General features: G+C 41.9%; 1 protein-coding gene across 4 annotated transcripts in view; it reads left to right on the top strand.

Annotated features, from left to right (window-relative positions):
- The window catches only part of ZNF516 (zinc finger protein 516), a 118,831-nt gene extending 102,157 nt beyond the window's left edge, over positions 1 to 16,674 (top strand). For 3 of the 4 annotated variants that reach the window (XM_074823165.1, XM_074823192.1, XM_074823173.1), the window contains one exon: positions 294 to 3,298. In XM_074823165.1, the coding sequence (XP_074679266.1) occupies positions 294 to 604 (311 nt within the window). In that variant the 3' untranslated portion in view covers positions 605 to 3,298. Of the gene's footprint in view, positions 1 to 293; positions 3,299 to 16,620 lie in introns of those variants that run through there. The other variant, XM_074823201.1, reaches the window with a different exon arrangement.
- Positions 16,675 to 16,895: the final 221 nt, after the last annotated feature.

Below are 16,895 nucleotides of genomic sequence, written 5' to 3'. Positions count from 1 at the left end.
AACTCTGCTTTTTGGAGGCCTCTTCTTCCCTTCCTTGTTCTCAGCCTTTTCTGAATTGCTCCATCAGTTGCTATTACTTGCCCTTCTAGTATGTCAGGGACTTTATATGGGCCTGATGCACTCTGCTCTTGCTGGAGATGCTTGAAAACCCCCAAAAAACTTCTGATGGGGTGGGCCAAAGTGAATGTACGTGATGCTAATAAAGGGTAACGATGGCCAGCAGGGCTTGCTGGAGGGTTGCGCGTGGGAGCAGAGGCGAGAATGAGCTTTCCCCTGTGTCATCCTTCTTGCAGGGGAGAGACCACGGCGGTGCGGAGGTCGCCCACACGCTGCCTCTCCGGAAGGGAACCTAGAGCCCCGGCGGAGAAGCCCCCGCGCCAGCGGCCTCGGCCCCGACCCCGACGGGCAGCGCCGGCGGCCCCCCGTGCAGCTGCCCCGCGCCCCGGCGGCTGCGGAGCAGCCTCCCTGCCAGCCATCACCTCGCCCGGAGCCGCTGCGCAAGACTGAAACCAGCGCTCTGCGAGGAGGGGGGTGCCTCTGCGCTGTTAATCATTTTAAAATAAATGAAGATGCTACACAAGATATATATAAATTGACGTACTAATCAGTCCCATGGTTCCTTATTTCCTTTATAATAAACAGTGGAGTTGGCAAGCACTGTGGCAGCACAAGGCATCTATATTAATCAAGAGAAGTTTGAGACACTGGAAAAATTAAACTTTATGTGATTTGGACAGCATGAAGAAGTTAAGCACTGTAACAAAAACCTCCCTGATGCTCACAATGACTATTTGATACATTTGAAAAACAGCAGTGGATTCGAGGGCTGGAGAAGTATTAATTAATGAAACTGCCACTGCCTGTCGTGCTGAAAAGCAAATTAAAAAAAAACAAAACCAAAACACAGAGAGGAAGAATAGGGGGTGCGGGGAAAAGGTGGCATTCGGTGCTGAGAAAGCAATGCTTGATGAAGGATTAAAGGGACTAAAGAGAAAGACCGTCATTCTGCAATGGTTTGTTTCATTACAGTTTGGGGACCACTTGCATTTCTAGTGCTCTTGCTCTTGACTGCGCACCATTAATAGTATGTGAATATGGAAATTGAAACACTTCCAGAGAAAAGCTTCTATTCTGCTTTGGAAAAGAAAAGCTAGTTGAACACTAAGAAAAAAACCAGGCTTCTGTGTTTTACTCTCAGGACCTTTTTTTGTAACAGGGCTACTTTCTTCGACCTGATCACAAAGGAAGTCTTCACGTTTAAAAAAAAATGAAATAATAAAATGCTCAGCTGTCTAACGCCGCTGATCTGTATGTTCAGAAGAGAAAAGGTGTCACTGAACAAGTTCAGGCAGCCCTGGGCCTGTAAGGTACTCTCTGCCTGCGTTTGGTTCAGCAGGCCAGCTACAGCTCCTCTTTGGGTCTGGTGACGTTTTGGAAAGACGAGGAACTTCTTTTGTGGTGGCAGGTTAATATTCATATAAATGTGTCATGTCTTGTACTTGGTGATCACTGGTGGTGTTAGGAAAAAAAAGAAAAAAAAGCTTTATATACCTCTTCTACAGTAACTCTTTAACTGCAAGTTTTCAAGGTGGGGTTGTGGCACATAACAGGTTGTTAAACCATGCAGTGTAAGCAATTAAAAATGTATTCCACAGATATAAATATTTTCTTTTCTTATTGCTGTGACACTATGTGTGATGGTAATATTTCTGAGAGTTTCAGATTTTGCACATATAATTTTATGCATTATCAAAAGTTACTGCTGCCTTGAAAGAAAATGTTCTGTGAAAATTTTTGCAAAAGCTTTACTAGTTTTTTTTTTTTTAAATTGTAACATTTTGTAAAGGCAGGAAATGGATTAAAAAGAAAACCTAGCATGCTAAATATATTTTTCAAAAAAAGCAATAATTTTACATGTACAGAAATGATGCTAACCTTTAATACAGGTGAGAGCAACAGTTTACTTCATTACAATAATGGAATAGTGCTGTTTTTGTAGAAATGGGCTTCTGACACAAAGATTTGTTTAAAAAAAGAAAACAGCAGAAAAAACCTTAAAGTGTGATCTTTCTGTTCTAACAGTTTTGGTGGGCGGGGGGTTGCTTTTTTAAAAAAATCTAGTCAGTAATTGATTCTGGATACTACTTGTTTTAAATTACTTGACAGTTTTTGTTACTTCGCAACACTTGCAACAATGCAAATTAACTTTCTTATGTATTTTTTTTTTAAACTAGTTTTTCCTTATGCTATTGCACCAGATGTATATCAGAATTCTCTGTAAGTCTCGGTGTAGTTAGGAATGTCTGTGCAAATACTTATAAGTGACTGTAATTAACTGTTCTGTGAAGTTATTTTGAGGGAGGTCGCATAGACACATTCCACTGTACACCAAAAAAAAAAGAAAAAAGGAGAGAAAAAGAAAAAATGAAATATTTTGCTGTGTTGCTTAATGATTATCATTTTGGGTTTGCACTAGCTTTCTTGGTTTGTTTTGTTTGGTTTATTTTTTTGTTTGTTTGTTTCGCTTTTGTTGCTTTTCTGAGTCATATTTTTCATGAGTGAAAGTAATGCAGTTCAGGAATGCACAAAAGCTAGTTGCTTAGCCTATTTGTTTGTGTTTTAGTTATTAAAAACTCTGTACCCAAAATGGCACAAAAGTGTAGTGTACATTTGTAATTTCTCTTTTTTTAACTGTATTTTTTTTGCAAGCTGATCTAGAAAATCCGAGTTAACATTTAGAGCCAAACGCTTTTTTTTCTGGAGCTTTTCTTCCAGAATCTGACAGAGAAGCTAGTGCTGTCACTGCCATTACCAGGGTACTAATCAGCAAAGTTTACAATCATAATTTAGCTCCACGAAGAACAACAGTAGGGGAAATCAGTTTAAATAATTATATGCTGTGTATAGCACAGAAATGAGATTTTCACTTAATTAAACAAGAAGTAAGAGTGGGTGGGGGAAAGCCAACCTTAAGGACCATCTGTTTTCAGAAGCGAATCCCACAATTTCTTTTTTCTTCGTTATCATTGTATTGTATTGATTTGTTATTTTAGTTAGGCCATAGTATTTAAAATGAGTTGTGTTCCTTATTTATTTAGTCAATGGGCTTTGATCAGCTCTTTTAAGCAACATGATAACTTTTTTTGGCATGACACGCTCCTGTAAAGCCCTTTTATAACTGTTACGGGGACTTTCTACTACCTCTACCAATCTACTGTTTCTTCTTCTTAACAGGTTTTTATGGTGTTGCAAGTCTAATGTAACTTAGACAATAAAGGGTTTGATTATCTACACTGCAGATTCTTAGTGTATCTGCCATCTCTCTCTCTCTTTCTCTCTCTCTCTCTCTCTCTGGTTTTTGTGTGGTTTATTATACCTAAGGTGTAGAAGATCTTTTTTACTGTAGCTAAAGTGAAAGAAACACCTTCCTTGCCAGAGTGTTTTTGTATCCTGAATGTTGTGCACTGTCCAAAAGTTGAACTCAGAGAAACTTTTTCCACGGAACTAATCAGCTACTACATTGCCATCATGCTGTTTGCATTTGTGAAATTCCTTCTGTCAGAAATGCTATGAACAAATCAGTAATAGTGCAAAATGGAAAGGAAATTAGAAAGCCAACATAGTTTTCAGTTTTGTATTTCAAAACCACTTAAAGTCCTTAGTGAAAAGCCTGAGCATAAATTGCTGCCCCCATCTTATGGAAGACTCTGCTTATATGAAAACAACTAGTTAAAAAAATTATCCTTTGGAAAATGGCATCTTCTTGTTGGTGCATAGAAGTGTTCTTCTGTTAACTGACTGTCAGTTAAAAATCTGTCACTGGAGGGATTTCCAGGCATTGACACCGTGCACATTTCATGGTAATCCCTGTAAATGTGTTGCCACCTTCTAGTGCTTTGGGGTGCTGCATGTTGTGGAGCATGTGCCTATGGTTGTCATGCTCGACCTGTCAGAGCATGTGTGACGTTTTGAGCTGGTTTACAAAATTGCATTATTCTGGTGGGAATGCATTCCCCGTTTGCTCGTTTTCATGCTCACAGGGTTCATGACCAGGCCTGTGTTTGGTTTTGTTCTTCTTCCTTGCTGTATTCCATGCTGGGCTACTTAAGGCGTATCTCAGCAGCTCCAACAGGAGTGCTAGAGTCACTGACTCATTGGGGGGATTTCTCCTTGAAAAACCAATGTGTTGCTAGAAGACCTGGAACAAAGCAAGAGGTAACTTCTTTATTAGGTTCTTGCTACATAAAATGCATTGTGTGTTAAAAGTTGGAAAGGTTGCATTCTGTGTCAAGTCAAATTTCCCGCTCCCCGTGCAAGCCAGTATTTTTAAGCCAGCAGTTCTGTGCAAAGCACTGAATGGCAGAGTCCTCTTCTGCCATGCTCTCTCCTTTCTCTTTTGCTGTGTTTGACAGCCCCATACTTGAGGGCAATCCAGTATTCAGAGGCAAAGCTCACGTGGATTCACCAGGAACTTGTAGGTGAGGAGTGCCTGCTTGATCCCAATATTTAGAGAGTAACTCAAATGGAGTATGTCAGTATATATAAAAATTCCTTCCACTTTAGTTTTTCATTATAAATTACAAAACTATTGTTTCTGGAGCAGCTGGGGTGTAAAACAGTTGGCAGATCAGTGAAAGCATAGACATACTCCCCTATTAACTGCTTTCTGTGGGGCTGAATGTATTGCTGGCATTCTTGAGGGGGACTATAACCATGTGTTGACATCCTTAGCTGTCTCAAGGTAGACAGTAGCTGTTGCAAATCTCATTATGCCTATATTTTTTTCTTCAGGTTCATTAGTGCTGCTTCCAGGAGAAAGAAAAAAACCCCAAACCCTAAACCCTAGAAAAAATTGTGTTTTCTTCGAGGCTGATGGACAAAGGGCAAACCATAGATGGAAAAAAAAAAATCCATGTGTTGGGTATAAGCAAGTATTTCCAAACTGATCACCAGTTACTGTTCAAAGTGAGGGACACTTCTGCTATTGAGAGCGAAAAGGATGTTCTGTTGGGAGTAGGAAGTAGGCACAGAATGGGGGATCAGTTTGTTGTGGCTTGGGTAAAGGGATCAAGAGCATTAATGTGACCCAGCTCTATGGGTTTGAATACTGAAGTGGATGTTGCCCATAGGGCCATAAGAAAAAGAGATGGAGAAAGCATGTGAAAGATCAATAAGGGGCTAAGTTTTGACCCTCTGAAATTCAAGTAAGTAGACAGAAGGCAGTGTCTGAGAAAGGCCAAAGCTGAAGACAGGACTAAGGAGAAGGCAGGAGTGGAGCTAGAGGTTTCAAGGAGAATCACCAAAGAGTGGAAATGGTGCCAAAAAGGACAAAGTCAGCAATGTGAGAGAGCAAAAGGATGTGGAGATAGAGCAGAAACTCTGAAACCTAACCAGAAGAGGTTTGTGCCCATTGCAAAGGGCTTCCATTTGGATGAAAGGGAGGAGGCATATGCAGGCAGCTGTTGGGAGACGAATTGAAAACTTCAGAAAATAAGCACATTAACTTAACCTCAGTGAATCATCTTATTCTGCAAAAATGTTCTTTTGTGGTATGAGCTTGAATGATGTTCTGACAGAAAATAAGGCAATGCCTTTTTGGATCTTTACTGTCTCAACTGATGGGTGAACCAGAGTTAGGACTATAATTATGAGTTGTTGAGGCTGGACTGAAGGGTCTCTTCAATACCCAAGGGGTTTTGGAAAGCATGTTGCTCTTTTTAAGAAACAAGCAAACTCTGATTAGCCCCAAGCAGGAGGGGAAAAAAAAAAAGGCAGGCAAGAAGGCAGTGTTTTAAGCAGATGCTGAACTGGAGCAATCCTTTTGAGGATGCTAGAGGGTACATTCAGATAGCATTCTCTAATACAGAATATTTTAAGATGCCTTGTGGTATGTTGGATAAAAGAGCTGGGGATGCTCAAAGCTGTTAAGAAAAAGTGGTCGATATTAAAATGGCTTCAGACACTTGGCTCGCTCCTTTGTTAAATCCTTCGTATCTCCAATTTTAAGTTGTGGTTCATGCAAGATTGGTACAGATGGCTTGATTTGTTTGTTCCTATGTCAGTGTTATCTACAAAGGTGAGTTACTTGCCAAGAGTTTAGAAAATGTAAGGTACCCATGTTCCCTTTCTGTAAGTGAAAATCCCTTGTGTGTCATATTTCATCATCATCAACCCAATTACCACAGGAATCTTAGAAGATTTTTTTAAGCAGAGAAAAATGATTTATTTATCTTCTAAATATTCGTTGTTCTGGTATGACATAAAATAAAAGGGACACTGGCCCTCCAGTTCATCTTACTCCCAGAATTCAACATACTTTTCTGGGACAGGACAGTGTTGTGCCTTGTCTGGGACAATTAACGATCCACTAATGGTTTCTGAGACCTACAGCTTGCCACAGAGTGTTGGAGCGGTGCTCCGATAAACACGCTTCTGCTAGGGATCTCCCTTGGCTAAGGCAGGTCACAAACCGAACTGTTTCTTGCTTTTACCAGAAGTTTTCACAAGAGTCATGCTGATGCTGCATGGACCCTGGGTCTGTTCTTCCAGATGGGAGCCAGTGGTGGGAGGTCACTGCGGTCAGCTCACCCATGGAGGACCATGGACTTAATGGTAACCAGTTTGCTGGTCACTGCTTTCCCAAACTTTTCCTCTTCATGTGTTCCTCTCCTTCTTCCTCAGCACAGATGCAGGTGATTGTTGTCACCATGGAGGAGGTGACATCTCCAGAGCAGTGGTGAGAACAGGCAGCTGGAAAGAGTTTCTGTCAGCAAGAAGTCCACGCCGGGGGCTTGACGAGAGTCCCATCCCCTCTGCTGGGGTTTCCTCCCCGACTCTCCTGTCAAATGGCAAATCAGTTGTTGTGTGGCCATGCTCCCAATAATGAACAAAAGCCTGCTGTGAATATGGGAATGATTGTTTTTTCACAAGTTTGGTTTTTGTTTGTTTTTTTTTTTTCTCCAGATATTGACAAGAGTAGGGAGCATCCCTGGACTGCACTGTTAGAGAGACAGTCTGGAGGAAGCCCAGTGCAGATGCAATATTAAGCGCCTTTTGTATCTGTAGGAACGGCAAGTCTACAGGCATGCTGTAGGGGCTCTCTGCAGTGGTGGATTTGTGGAGATTTGCTAAGTAGAAGGTGGAATTATGTGGCAATTTGCTCAGGTGCTCGGTCTCTGGTTACTCACTGTCCCTGCCTTGAGAGGGCAAGGCTGCCTGCTGCTGCTGGCCCTGGACTGGTGCTGGGGTGGTGAGGGGGAACATGCACTTGCTGCTTTCCCGGCAGTAACACGCGTGCATGGCTCTTCCTTGGGCTCCCTTCCCTGGTATGCTTGCTTCCGCAGCTCAGAGCCACAAGCTGGGGGAGACCCTGTTTGCTCCCATCCCATCAGCTGTATCTACCAGGACAGAGCCATGAAGGGAATCAGGACTGGTCTGAGACCTGCCATCAAGGAGGACGTCTGTCCCTTCCTTGGCATAGCTGTATTTTGGGGTTTTTGTTTTTGCACCAACCATACAATGGGAGCAGCCCAGGAGCCAGCAGCCCCAGGCTTCTTTAGCTGGGGAGATGAGATGTTCCAGGTCTCCCTGGAGGACCCTGCACATGATAAGTGACTGAGACTCTGGGTGGTGACTTCTGGAGAGGCTCACTGCAACTCTGTGTTCACCCTTTGCAAATAAGGGCGCTCTAGCATTTGACAAGGAGTCATTTATGGGCAGAAGTGACCTGCAGGAAGCCCGTGGGAATTTCCTGATCTAGGTTGAATGCAGCACAAGGTTCAATCCGAGAAGACCCAAGCAAAATTCCAGTGAATTCATTTGTTATTGCTGAAGATAATCTGATGGGTGATTTTATAGCTCAGAGTTGTACATGATGTTTGACAAAGCAATTTGCCAGTTACAGTGTTGAGGGTAGGGGGAAGGACAGTTAGTGAGCAAGTCAAAAATGACATTGGCTTTTTACTTGCTGCTGGAGAGGCTGATGATTTACTTTGCAGCACACTGTTTATGGGCTACTCCATCTCCTACACTGCCCCTGGAAGTTTTAGTGCTTTCAGGGTTAGAAACATCTAAGGAATTCCCTGCAAAATTACTTAAGTTGTTTTCATTTTGTCTCCACCGACAGCACACAATGTGAGAAATTACATGACTCTTAAGGTGAAGCAAGTAGAAGGGGAATAGTCTAAGCATCAGCAGTGTTGCTGTCCTAAACTGCTACTTTTTCAGAGCATGACATTAAATTATTTGGTAACTGAGTTCATTCTCCTTTGCATTGGTGCTGTTAAATAAACAGTGACTTTAAAATGAGGCACAGCTGGAGCCACCATTAAACTCACCTGAATTTTGCTTCTCAAGTTGTATTTTCTGAGTATTTTGCAGAAAATGAGTCTTTGAGGGTTTTTAGAAAAAGAAAAACAAGCTCCTAAGTTTAGATGAAGTATTTTGACTGTAGCCAGAATTACAGTGCTTGAGGAATTTGAACTTGCAAGAAACAGGTGAGTGCTGAGGTGGTGTGGGAAGAAGCATCAAGGCTGTAAACCTAGCTAGATGTTGACTTGGCCATGTTATTACTGAGGCTGGTTTGGTAAATGTGACCACAGGGAGTACAGGTGCCTTGTAGGGCCTCCTGATTATTTTTCATACTACTCTCAGCAGAATAATTTTCTTTGTAAGATTACAGTTTCCTTTATTATATGAAGGGCTTTTAGGTAGGTGTCTGTCTTTACTGGGCACAGTATGGTAAGAGACATTTCCTGATGTGAAAGTCGCATGTGGATTGTCATGCAGAAGTGACTCTGAGCTGGGCTTGAGGGTGAATTCATCCTCTGCCCACCTCACTTACCTGCCTGAATGCCTTTAAGCTGCCTGTGAGGCAAACTAGTTGCTGCTTTAAGAAGCGAGGTGCAGTGCACAGGGGACACACAGAGCGCTCTAATGGCATTACCTGCCATGGAGATGGGCCCTGGCAGTCTCAGTTTCAGTCAGTCTGCCCTGAACGTCTGTTCTTACTGCAACCAAGATACGAAACAAATAATACTGGGTGGTGGACATTGCTTGCCACAAGGGCAGGTGGGATGTGTAGGCAGTCTGGCTTCAGGCTGAGCCCAGGCTGACTACCAGGGCAAGTTAGATGTGAGAGAGCAGGATTTCACATCTTGGGTAAATGCATAGGTGTGTCGGAAGGCTATGGAGGAGCTTTACCCCACACAGCTCCTTGTGTGTAGTATGGTGTGCTGAGCCACAGCAGGGAGTGTGTAAAGGACATGGTGACAATCTCTCCACTGGGCCAGTGCAAAGGAAGAGTAGCTGCTCACTGCCCTACAGCCATCGGTAAATAAAGATGTTGTGTCCTTTTTATGATTGCAAAAGATGCTCTAACAGGAGGAGGTCAAGCTGAGGGTCTGCAGAGGCACAACAACTTGACAGTCTTAACCTGCCCAGGTAATGATGTGGAAAGTTTGATACTTTGCTGTTTCTATAGAGCCTTAATTGTTGTTTTTAATTATTCTGTCTATCCATGAGTCCATGTCACTTTTGTACCATTGGAAGGATGCAAGCTGTTTCTGAGAAGAGGCTGAAAGCCTTTGGAGTTCTTTCCATCCTTCTCGAACATGCAAAACTGGCAAACTCTCTTCTCCCCACCTTGCATGTATTTGAAGCAACTGCATTAACATCAGTGGGATTTTTGCATCATTGCATGGCTGACTGAGAATAAATTTGACCTCCAGTCAATGATGCATGGAAACTCAATATATGTCTATTGCATAGTTACTCTGTGAAGGGAAGGGGTTAGAAAAGGGATTGCAGGATGATTGCAAAATAGTCCTGCTCCCTACATACATCTGGGGAAACTGCGACACCAGTCCTAAAGCCAAGCTCTAGTTAAATCAAGAGATTAGTGTGAAGCTGATGTCATATATTAGCTCATAATGTTTTAACTGAAGTTTCTTCTTTTGGCAAGAAACCCATCTTTTTTTTTTTTTTTTAAAAAAAACCCCAAACAACAAAAAACCTTGCAATAAAGTAGTCTCAGAAGATGGAGGTAAACAGGTGTAGCTGTCCCAGTGAATCAACTGTGAAGAAGCAATGAAAATGATACTTAATATTCTTTAAAAGATTTGGCTTTAGTATGGAAATGATACCAGTTGAAGTTAAAGCAATACTATCTACGTGGGAAAGTGGCATTGAAATATTCTTTCTTTCTGCCGCCTTTTGTCAATAAGAGAAGCTTGAATTATGCATTAGAGTTATGGAAGATAATACAGCAAGGTTATGAACCCAGAACAAAAGAAGGGGAAACTAGGTTCAACTCGGTAATATATCACTTGGAACATATATAAATGGTTATAATGCTTTGCACATTATAAAGACAGTAGTCACATATTTAAATGAGAAGAGAGCCATTGCTTCAAGATTTTATTCAAATATTAATTTGGGTATTGTAATTAGTTCTTCTTGGGAAGCCTTGCAATGTTCAGTATGTTTAGAATTTTGTGGAATATTCTAGAATATGTCTCTTAAGTAGATGTACTTGAGATGTAGGATTTTACAGAGATACCAATTTGTATTCACATAAATGAAATTTTGAATCACTGGCTGTGAACAGTCATCTCTTGAAATGAGAGCGATCTTTGGACAGAGATGGCCAAAGCAATACTAATTCTAAATACCAAATATTTGTAGGAGAAACCATAAGCGAAGAATTATTCAAAGCATTTTTTTTTTTTACATCATTAACTTTTTTATAATGTGCTTTGCTCCCTAAGTTGACAAAGAGAAAGGGAAGCAAAATCTGTCAGCTAATCGATTTGCTATCTGCTGGCAGTTACGAAACAGCACACTTCTGCAAAGCCTTTCTTTCCCCTGGATGATGTCCAGCCGCTGTTACCCACTGGGAGCTGGTGCTTCTCCTGACCTTGGTGTCCACCCCAGCCCAGGAACCCTCATCCACCCCAGCCTGTGCAGGGTACTCACCTGCAGCAGCAGGGGAAATGGAGAAGCCCACACTTAAGCCTGATCTCAGTAGCCCCAGGTTTATTCGTTATGTTGCTTCATATATATACGAGGCACACCGTTCCCAGGTCAGTTTTTTTTGGAGCTAGAGCGCTCGTTCCGGTTCCCGAAGATGGACTGGCATGGGGTGGGGGATGTACGGGAGGACAGAATGCTGCCATCGAAACATCATGTGTCCTCGTGCTTCTCTGGGCCTGGGGGTATAGGGTGACTGAGAGTTTCTTCGACACCGGCTTTGAGGCCCTCGGCCACCCCACCATGAGTGTCGCTTGGGCTTGGGCAGATGTTGGAGCTGTGTCCACTCAAGTGCTTCTTCTTACCCACATGGAGTAGATCCACTTTGTAGCCGACGTGAAGCAGGGAGGTGACCATAAGCCTGTTGAGATACGGCCTTTCCCTTTCTTGCTCGGCTTTGGAGGCATTTGGAGCTTGGCTCCCTCTGTCCTCTATGCTGGCTATATGGCCACCGCCAGTCCTCACTGCGCCCACGGCCCACAGGTGCAGGCACGGCCACCTCCTGCTCCCAGAAGTGCTCTACTGCTGAGGTGGTCTACTCTACTCTCCTGCAGTGTAGAGGAAAATGATTGTCTGGGTTTTGTTGCTCTTGCTAAAAATGTAGCTAAAATTTTAAATTTTTTTTCTTAATAGGATTTTGGGCAGAGATTAAGTAGAGAAAAGTTAACCACAACAGATTTTGCTTGTTGGGGTTTTTTTTGGTTTTGTGTTTTTAAAGGAGAATTATGGACTTTGAAAACAAGGTCTTCTGATGGCTGAGGCTGTTTACTAAGTCAATGAGAGACATCTGATGTGTACTCACAGTTCCTTGAGCTGTATCATTAAACAAGTATAAGTTAACCAACCTTTAGTCCACTGTTATTTGCTTTTAATCACAGCTGAGCTGCTTAAGAAAACTCTTGGGAAAAGCAAACCATTTCTTGAAGAGAGGACTAGGGAGTCCAAGGTAAGCATTTACCAGTTGCCAAGAATCTTTAGATCCATTTAGTGTCTCATTATTTGGTGAATAAACCACCTGGCACTGCTTAGAAAAACATCAGTATAATTCCTTTCCAAGACAGACCTAATTGTATAGCAGTGTGTGGCCATTATTTTCTTCCACACCCAATCTGAGACTAGGAGCACATGCCATATAGTTTCATTCTCTTTTCATTTCAAAAACAATGTCCTTAAAAAATGAATAATTGTGGGGAAATGGTACTATGTTTGGCAACTCATGCTAACTGCCTCTCTTAAGCAAGGTGCCAGCTGAACCCTTACAAAAGAAGTAAAAATACACTTGCCCCAGCATTATTGTGCTCTGCAATGGATGGTTATGATGAGGAAAACAGAGAAGACTTTGGTTTTGTCCTTTGTGAGGTTATTTTTTGGGCTCATAGGCGAGGGCTCCATCGTCTTGAATTAATCATCAAGAAGCCTGTCATTTTCTTCCTCCTCATTACACAGTTATAGACTCTCATGCACATAATCACAAAGATTGCAGCTCTTGGTTATAAGAGGTGAGGTAATTCCTGATGTTTGATCGTTCTCACTACCTGCAAATTTTGGAAACTGATTCTGAAGAGCATTTGATAGGAGCTGGTTAGGATGTTGCAGGGATATACATACATTTCCTTAATTTTATTTAGTCAAGGGACTGCGGCATATTGCACTAGGCATGGAAGCTTTTTAAATTTTGGTTTCACTCCTAAGCATATGGTGCACTGCCAGTAATTAAGCCTGACAGTCATGGATGCACAGATCACTTCGAGTAAGTGATTTCCACTTGGAAGAAACAATGTCTCAGGGCCACCTAGGGAAAGAGGTGAACGTATCCTTAGTCTTATTGTGTAGCCAATACCAGTAAAGAGCATTGCACGGCTGAGTTCTCAGGTGCTGATGTCCTGCGGGTGTGAAGGTCACAACTTCATCCGCTGTTTGCTTCTGCTTGTAGCTTTCTCCTTGTTGCTGAGGTGTAGCTCCCACCAGTTGCTTTTTAGTGAGTTTCTGGTTTCAGACAGGCTCTGGGAGAATTGGGAAACTGTGACCTGTGGAGGGTTGATGGCTTCTTCCTGACTATTGCTAGCTGCTGTGGTATGTCTAGAAAGCATGAGAACATACAGCCTGTGCAACCTCAGGGTGCACTCTCTTTGGGCCAGTGTCCATCCATGAGAGGCTGGTGCTAATTTTCTTGCTACACATCCCAAATCATGTTACGATTTTCATAAGATTTTTAGAATTTTCAAACTCTTGGAAAATTTAATTGTCAATTTAACGGAAGTAATGTTTGGTCCATAAAACATAGCACAGCTTAAAAAAAAAAAAAAAGGGCAGTGAGGATACAGAGATTTCTGGGTAGAAAGTCAGTCATAACTTGGGTGTTTCAGACCAGTGTTGGGGTCTTGTGTAGACTGAGGAAAAAAGCTGCTGCTGCTTTCCATAAAAGTAGGAGCCTGTCCTTGCTCTTCATTTCCAGTGCTTATTATTTTTACCACATTCATATTTTTATATTTTGCTTTTGGAAGACACAGGGACAGAATGATACTCCCTTCCTCCTCATCTCGCTGTGATTATCTAGCATAAATCTCCCTTTATAATCTTATCACTGGGCAATTCGGTTATTTTAAATGTGAGCCTTCTTGCCCACTAATCAGTTCATCTTCAGGTTTTTAAAAGCGCTATTTCATAATTCTGCACATTCCAATCGCTTCTGAGTGTCCAGCCCAGCTCTGCCTTCACTTATCCCCTTCTCTTTCCTTTCTGACAAGGCAGCTCTTTCTCTCGCTCACAGTCTTTGCATTCCTTCCAAGTTGATGCACATAGTCATTTGTAATCAAGGCTGTAAATTGTATTTAAAGCTGTACTGCACTATCCATGGATATTTGAATCATAAATGAGAGCATTGTCCTGCCTGTACTCTCACTTATTCTTTCAGCCGTAATAGATCCTTTCATTTGTGCTCAATTAGCTTTTCCACTCCTGCATTCAGACCCTGAAAGTTTCCACTCTTTTCTTCAGGTCTTGAATGCTGATGGTGTGGCCATGTTTGCCTCTACCCCATAATTTGTTTCGCTCTTTTGTGCCACAGATTTCACTGAATGTGGTTTGTTTGTTTTGACAAGTCCAAACACCATGACTATATTGTGCCATAATATAAAAATGTTCCCTTTAATTATTGCTGGGGTGTCACAGTTCCGGGATGGACCTCTTAGGTGTTCGAGCCTTTATGTCTCCAGGTTGAAAGTAACCAGAATTTTTCTAGAAGACTGGTTTTGGGTCGTTGTTTTATTTTTTTATTCTGATAGAGCAGGGAGCCAAGTCACAGCAATCATGTGTCAGGAAGAGTCATTTTTAGAACAGCACCCCACAGTGTGCAAGTACACAGAGTCCTCTTCCTTTTGCTGCAGCGCCCTTGGGCTGAGGTGGGTAATCCAGCCCAGTGCCGTCCCCCTCCCCTTCCAGTGCCTGCTCTGCCCGCCCAGGCCAGGGCAGTAGAACCTTGGCAGTGCCACTGGCTGCTCCGCGTTAGGTGTTACGGCTCCCCTGGGACTTCAGCCTGATGCAAAATATCTGGCTCCTAATATTTGTAAGGATTTGTCCCACTGCTGGCACAGCTTTTTATGTTTGCTGACATCTCTGAAGGTGGAATTAGAGTTTTCTTGCAAGCAAGTGTTTCCTTTTCCCTTCATTTCCACCTTCAGTTTTTGCTTCTTTTTTTTGGTCTTTGTTTTCTGAGAAGAAACAAAGCAAAACTCAGAGAAAATTAGCCAGCTTCACTTCCTTGCTTTGTACTACAAAATGTTTACATACTTTGTGATCAGATAGGTTTTATTTCTCTTCTAATTCCATAAATGTGGGCTGATTTTTGAAAAAATTTATGTCCATTTCTGTTTTGAAAGTATTTTTAGGGGAATTCTCTTTCACTTTGAACAAAACTGGCATGTTTAAATAAACGTTTCTCTCCTGTACTGAGCCCTGGGAGAACGTTGCAGGCAGGGTAATTGATGTTTATTTGAAACTAACATCTCAGAAATTATTCTGTGATCATCTTCCCCTTGACCTTTCTTTCTAGGACTGTCCATGGATGGAGCGAGAATCTATTTGGATTCTTCTTTGGATGAGGTTTGTCCTTAGTATTTGTGAAGGTTTCTAGTAGGTTTAAACTGAATACGACAGAGGAACTAATCGCTCATTTATTTGCCTTGCTATTAGAGAGACATCCCTGAATTTCCCTAAATTTTACTCTAAAGTTTTCCTATTCTGGGATACTTTAGAATTAAAAGTGCAATTAAAAAACCCCATATCTCAGGCAGGCTAAAATGAAGAGTGTTTCGCTTTGTGTCTAAGTGCACAAAAACCAGGGAGGGAGCAGGACAAAGACAGTAGAGGTGTTAGGATATTAATCTGGGTTATGAATCTGAAAGCAAGCCAGGAAAATACACCAGCCAGTAAGACCTTTGTTGACCTGCATTCGGTGGGGAGGATTTAGGGAAAGAACTCTGTCCCTAAATCTCACCAGTAAGAGATGACAAATTTAAGCAATAAAGTATCATGCTTGAGGCTCTACATCAGGGGCACCAGAGCTTGTTGGAGAGAACTTTCTAGAGCAGTCAACTCTAACGTTAACCCCTTTGTGAACATCAGATGTAGCTAGATTGTCTTTTCATATTTAGGATATCCAAAGTATAAGCCTTTTTTTTTTCTCTTTTTTTTTCTTTCTTTCTTTTACCCCTGTTAGAATGGACTTGAAAACTTCCCCAGACCTCATTTATTTGACACTTTTCATTTGACAGCTCTGAAATGTTTAATTTTTGTGAATCCACAATCTTTATAGATCCCCAAAGAGACCTATGTAACTAACAAAAACATGGCATAGCTATTCAAAGCCTTTATGTATGTGTGTATAAAAAGCTGTCACCATTATTTTCTGTAGACACCTTTCTCATTGTGGGACCCTACTCATCTATACAGAAAACCCAGTCTGAAATCCTATCATTTCCTCCTGAAAGGAGGGTCAACATGTGCCTCTGCTGATACGGATTTTTCCACATAAACTGACCTTCTGCAGCATTTCTACTTAGTGAATTAAAATCAGTGGAGAGAGCCAGCCGTGCACAAGTCTCAGTGGCCTCATTTTATTATATGCACTTTAAGGATAGACTGTTAAGGAGGAACATTGCTTGGATGATGGTGAATAGCGATTCAGGCAGACAAAGCACAATGGAATTTCTCAGTTAGTATCTTGATCTGCAGATTTCTATGGCTGCAAGTCCTGTGCTATCCTCCCTCTTTGTACATCTGTACCCTGCACACATACGATTACATCTCCAAAGTTACTGCCATTTGTATATCGTATACTGCAGTCATAACATCTAATATTGCTATCATTATATTATTTTTCTTTGGTTTTATTTTGGGTTTGGACACTGTCTGAGTTTCAGACTGCTGACAGCAGGGAATGATTCCCTCTGTCCAGAAGGTCACCATCCTTCACCGCCACAGATGTGTACCAATGTCATAATCATCGGTGATGTCCTACCACACTCCAGCGAGGTAGCTCACTCTGAACACGGATTTGGATTTCTATGTGGTTTTTATTCTTTTGTATTTCAGGTTCTCCACAGTTTAAGGATAAGCTGAGAGGGAAGTAGATGGAGGTCAAGGAAAGAGAACACTGGAAGTAAAATGCGGTACAAATCAACAAGCATCATTATTATTAGCAGTGTGCCAGAAGTGCATTAAAGGGACTTGGATATAAGTAACTCTAAGCATGGCTGGTGATATGGATAGAGAGGATCTCTTTTTTGGGAAGTGGTCAAACACAGGAGGAAAAACGAAGTGATCCGTTCCTGGCTTGCTCCTGTGCTGTTTGAAAGCATGGTTATGCC

Source organism: Strix aluco, chromosome 1 (genome assembly GCF_031877795.1).
Source record: "Strix aluco isolate bStrAlu1 chromosome 1, bStrAlu1.hap1, whole genome shotgun sequence".
Classification (NCBI taxonomy): domain Eukaryota; kingdom Metazoa; phylum Chordata; class Aves; order Strigiformes; family Strigidae; genus Strix; species Strix aluco.
This window is presented reverse-complemented; position numbering and strand designations above follow the sequence as displayed.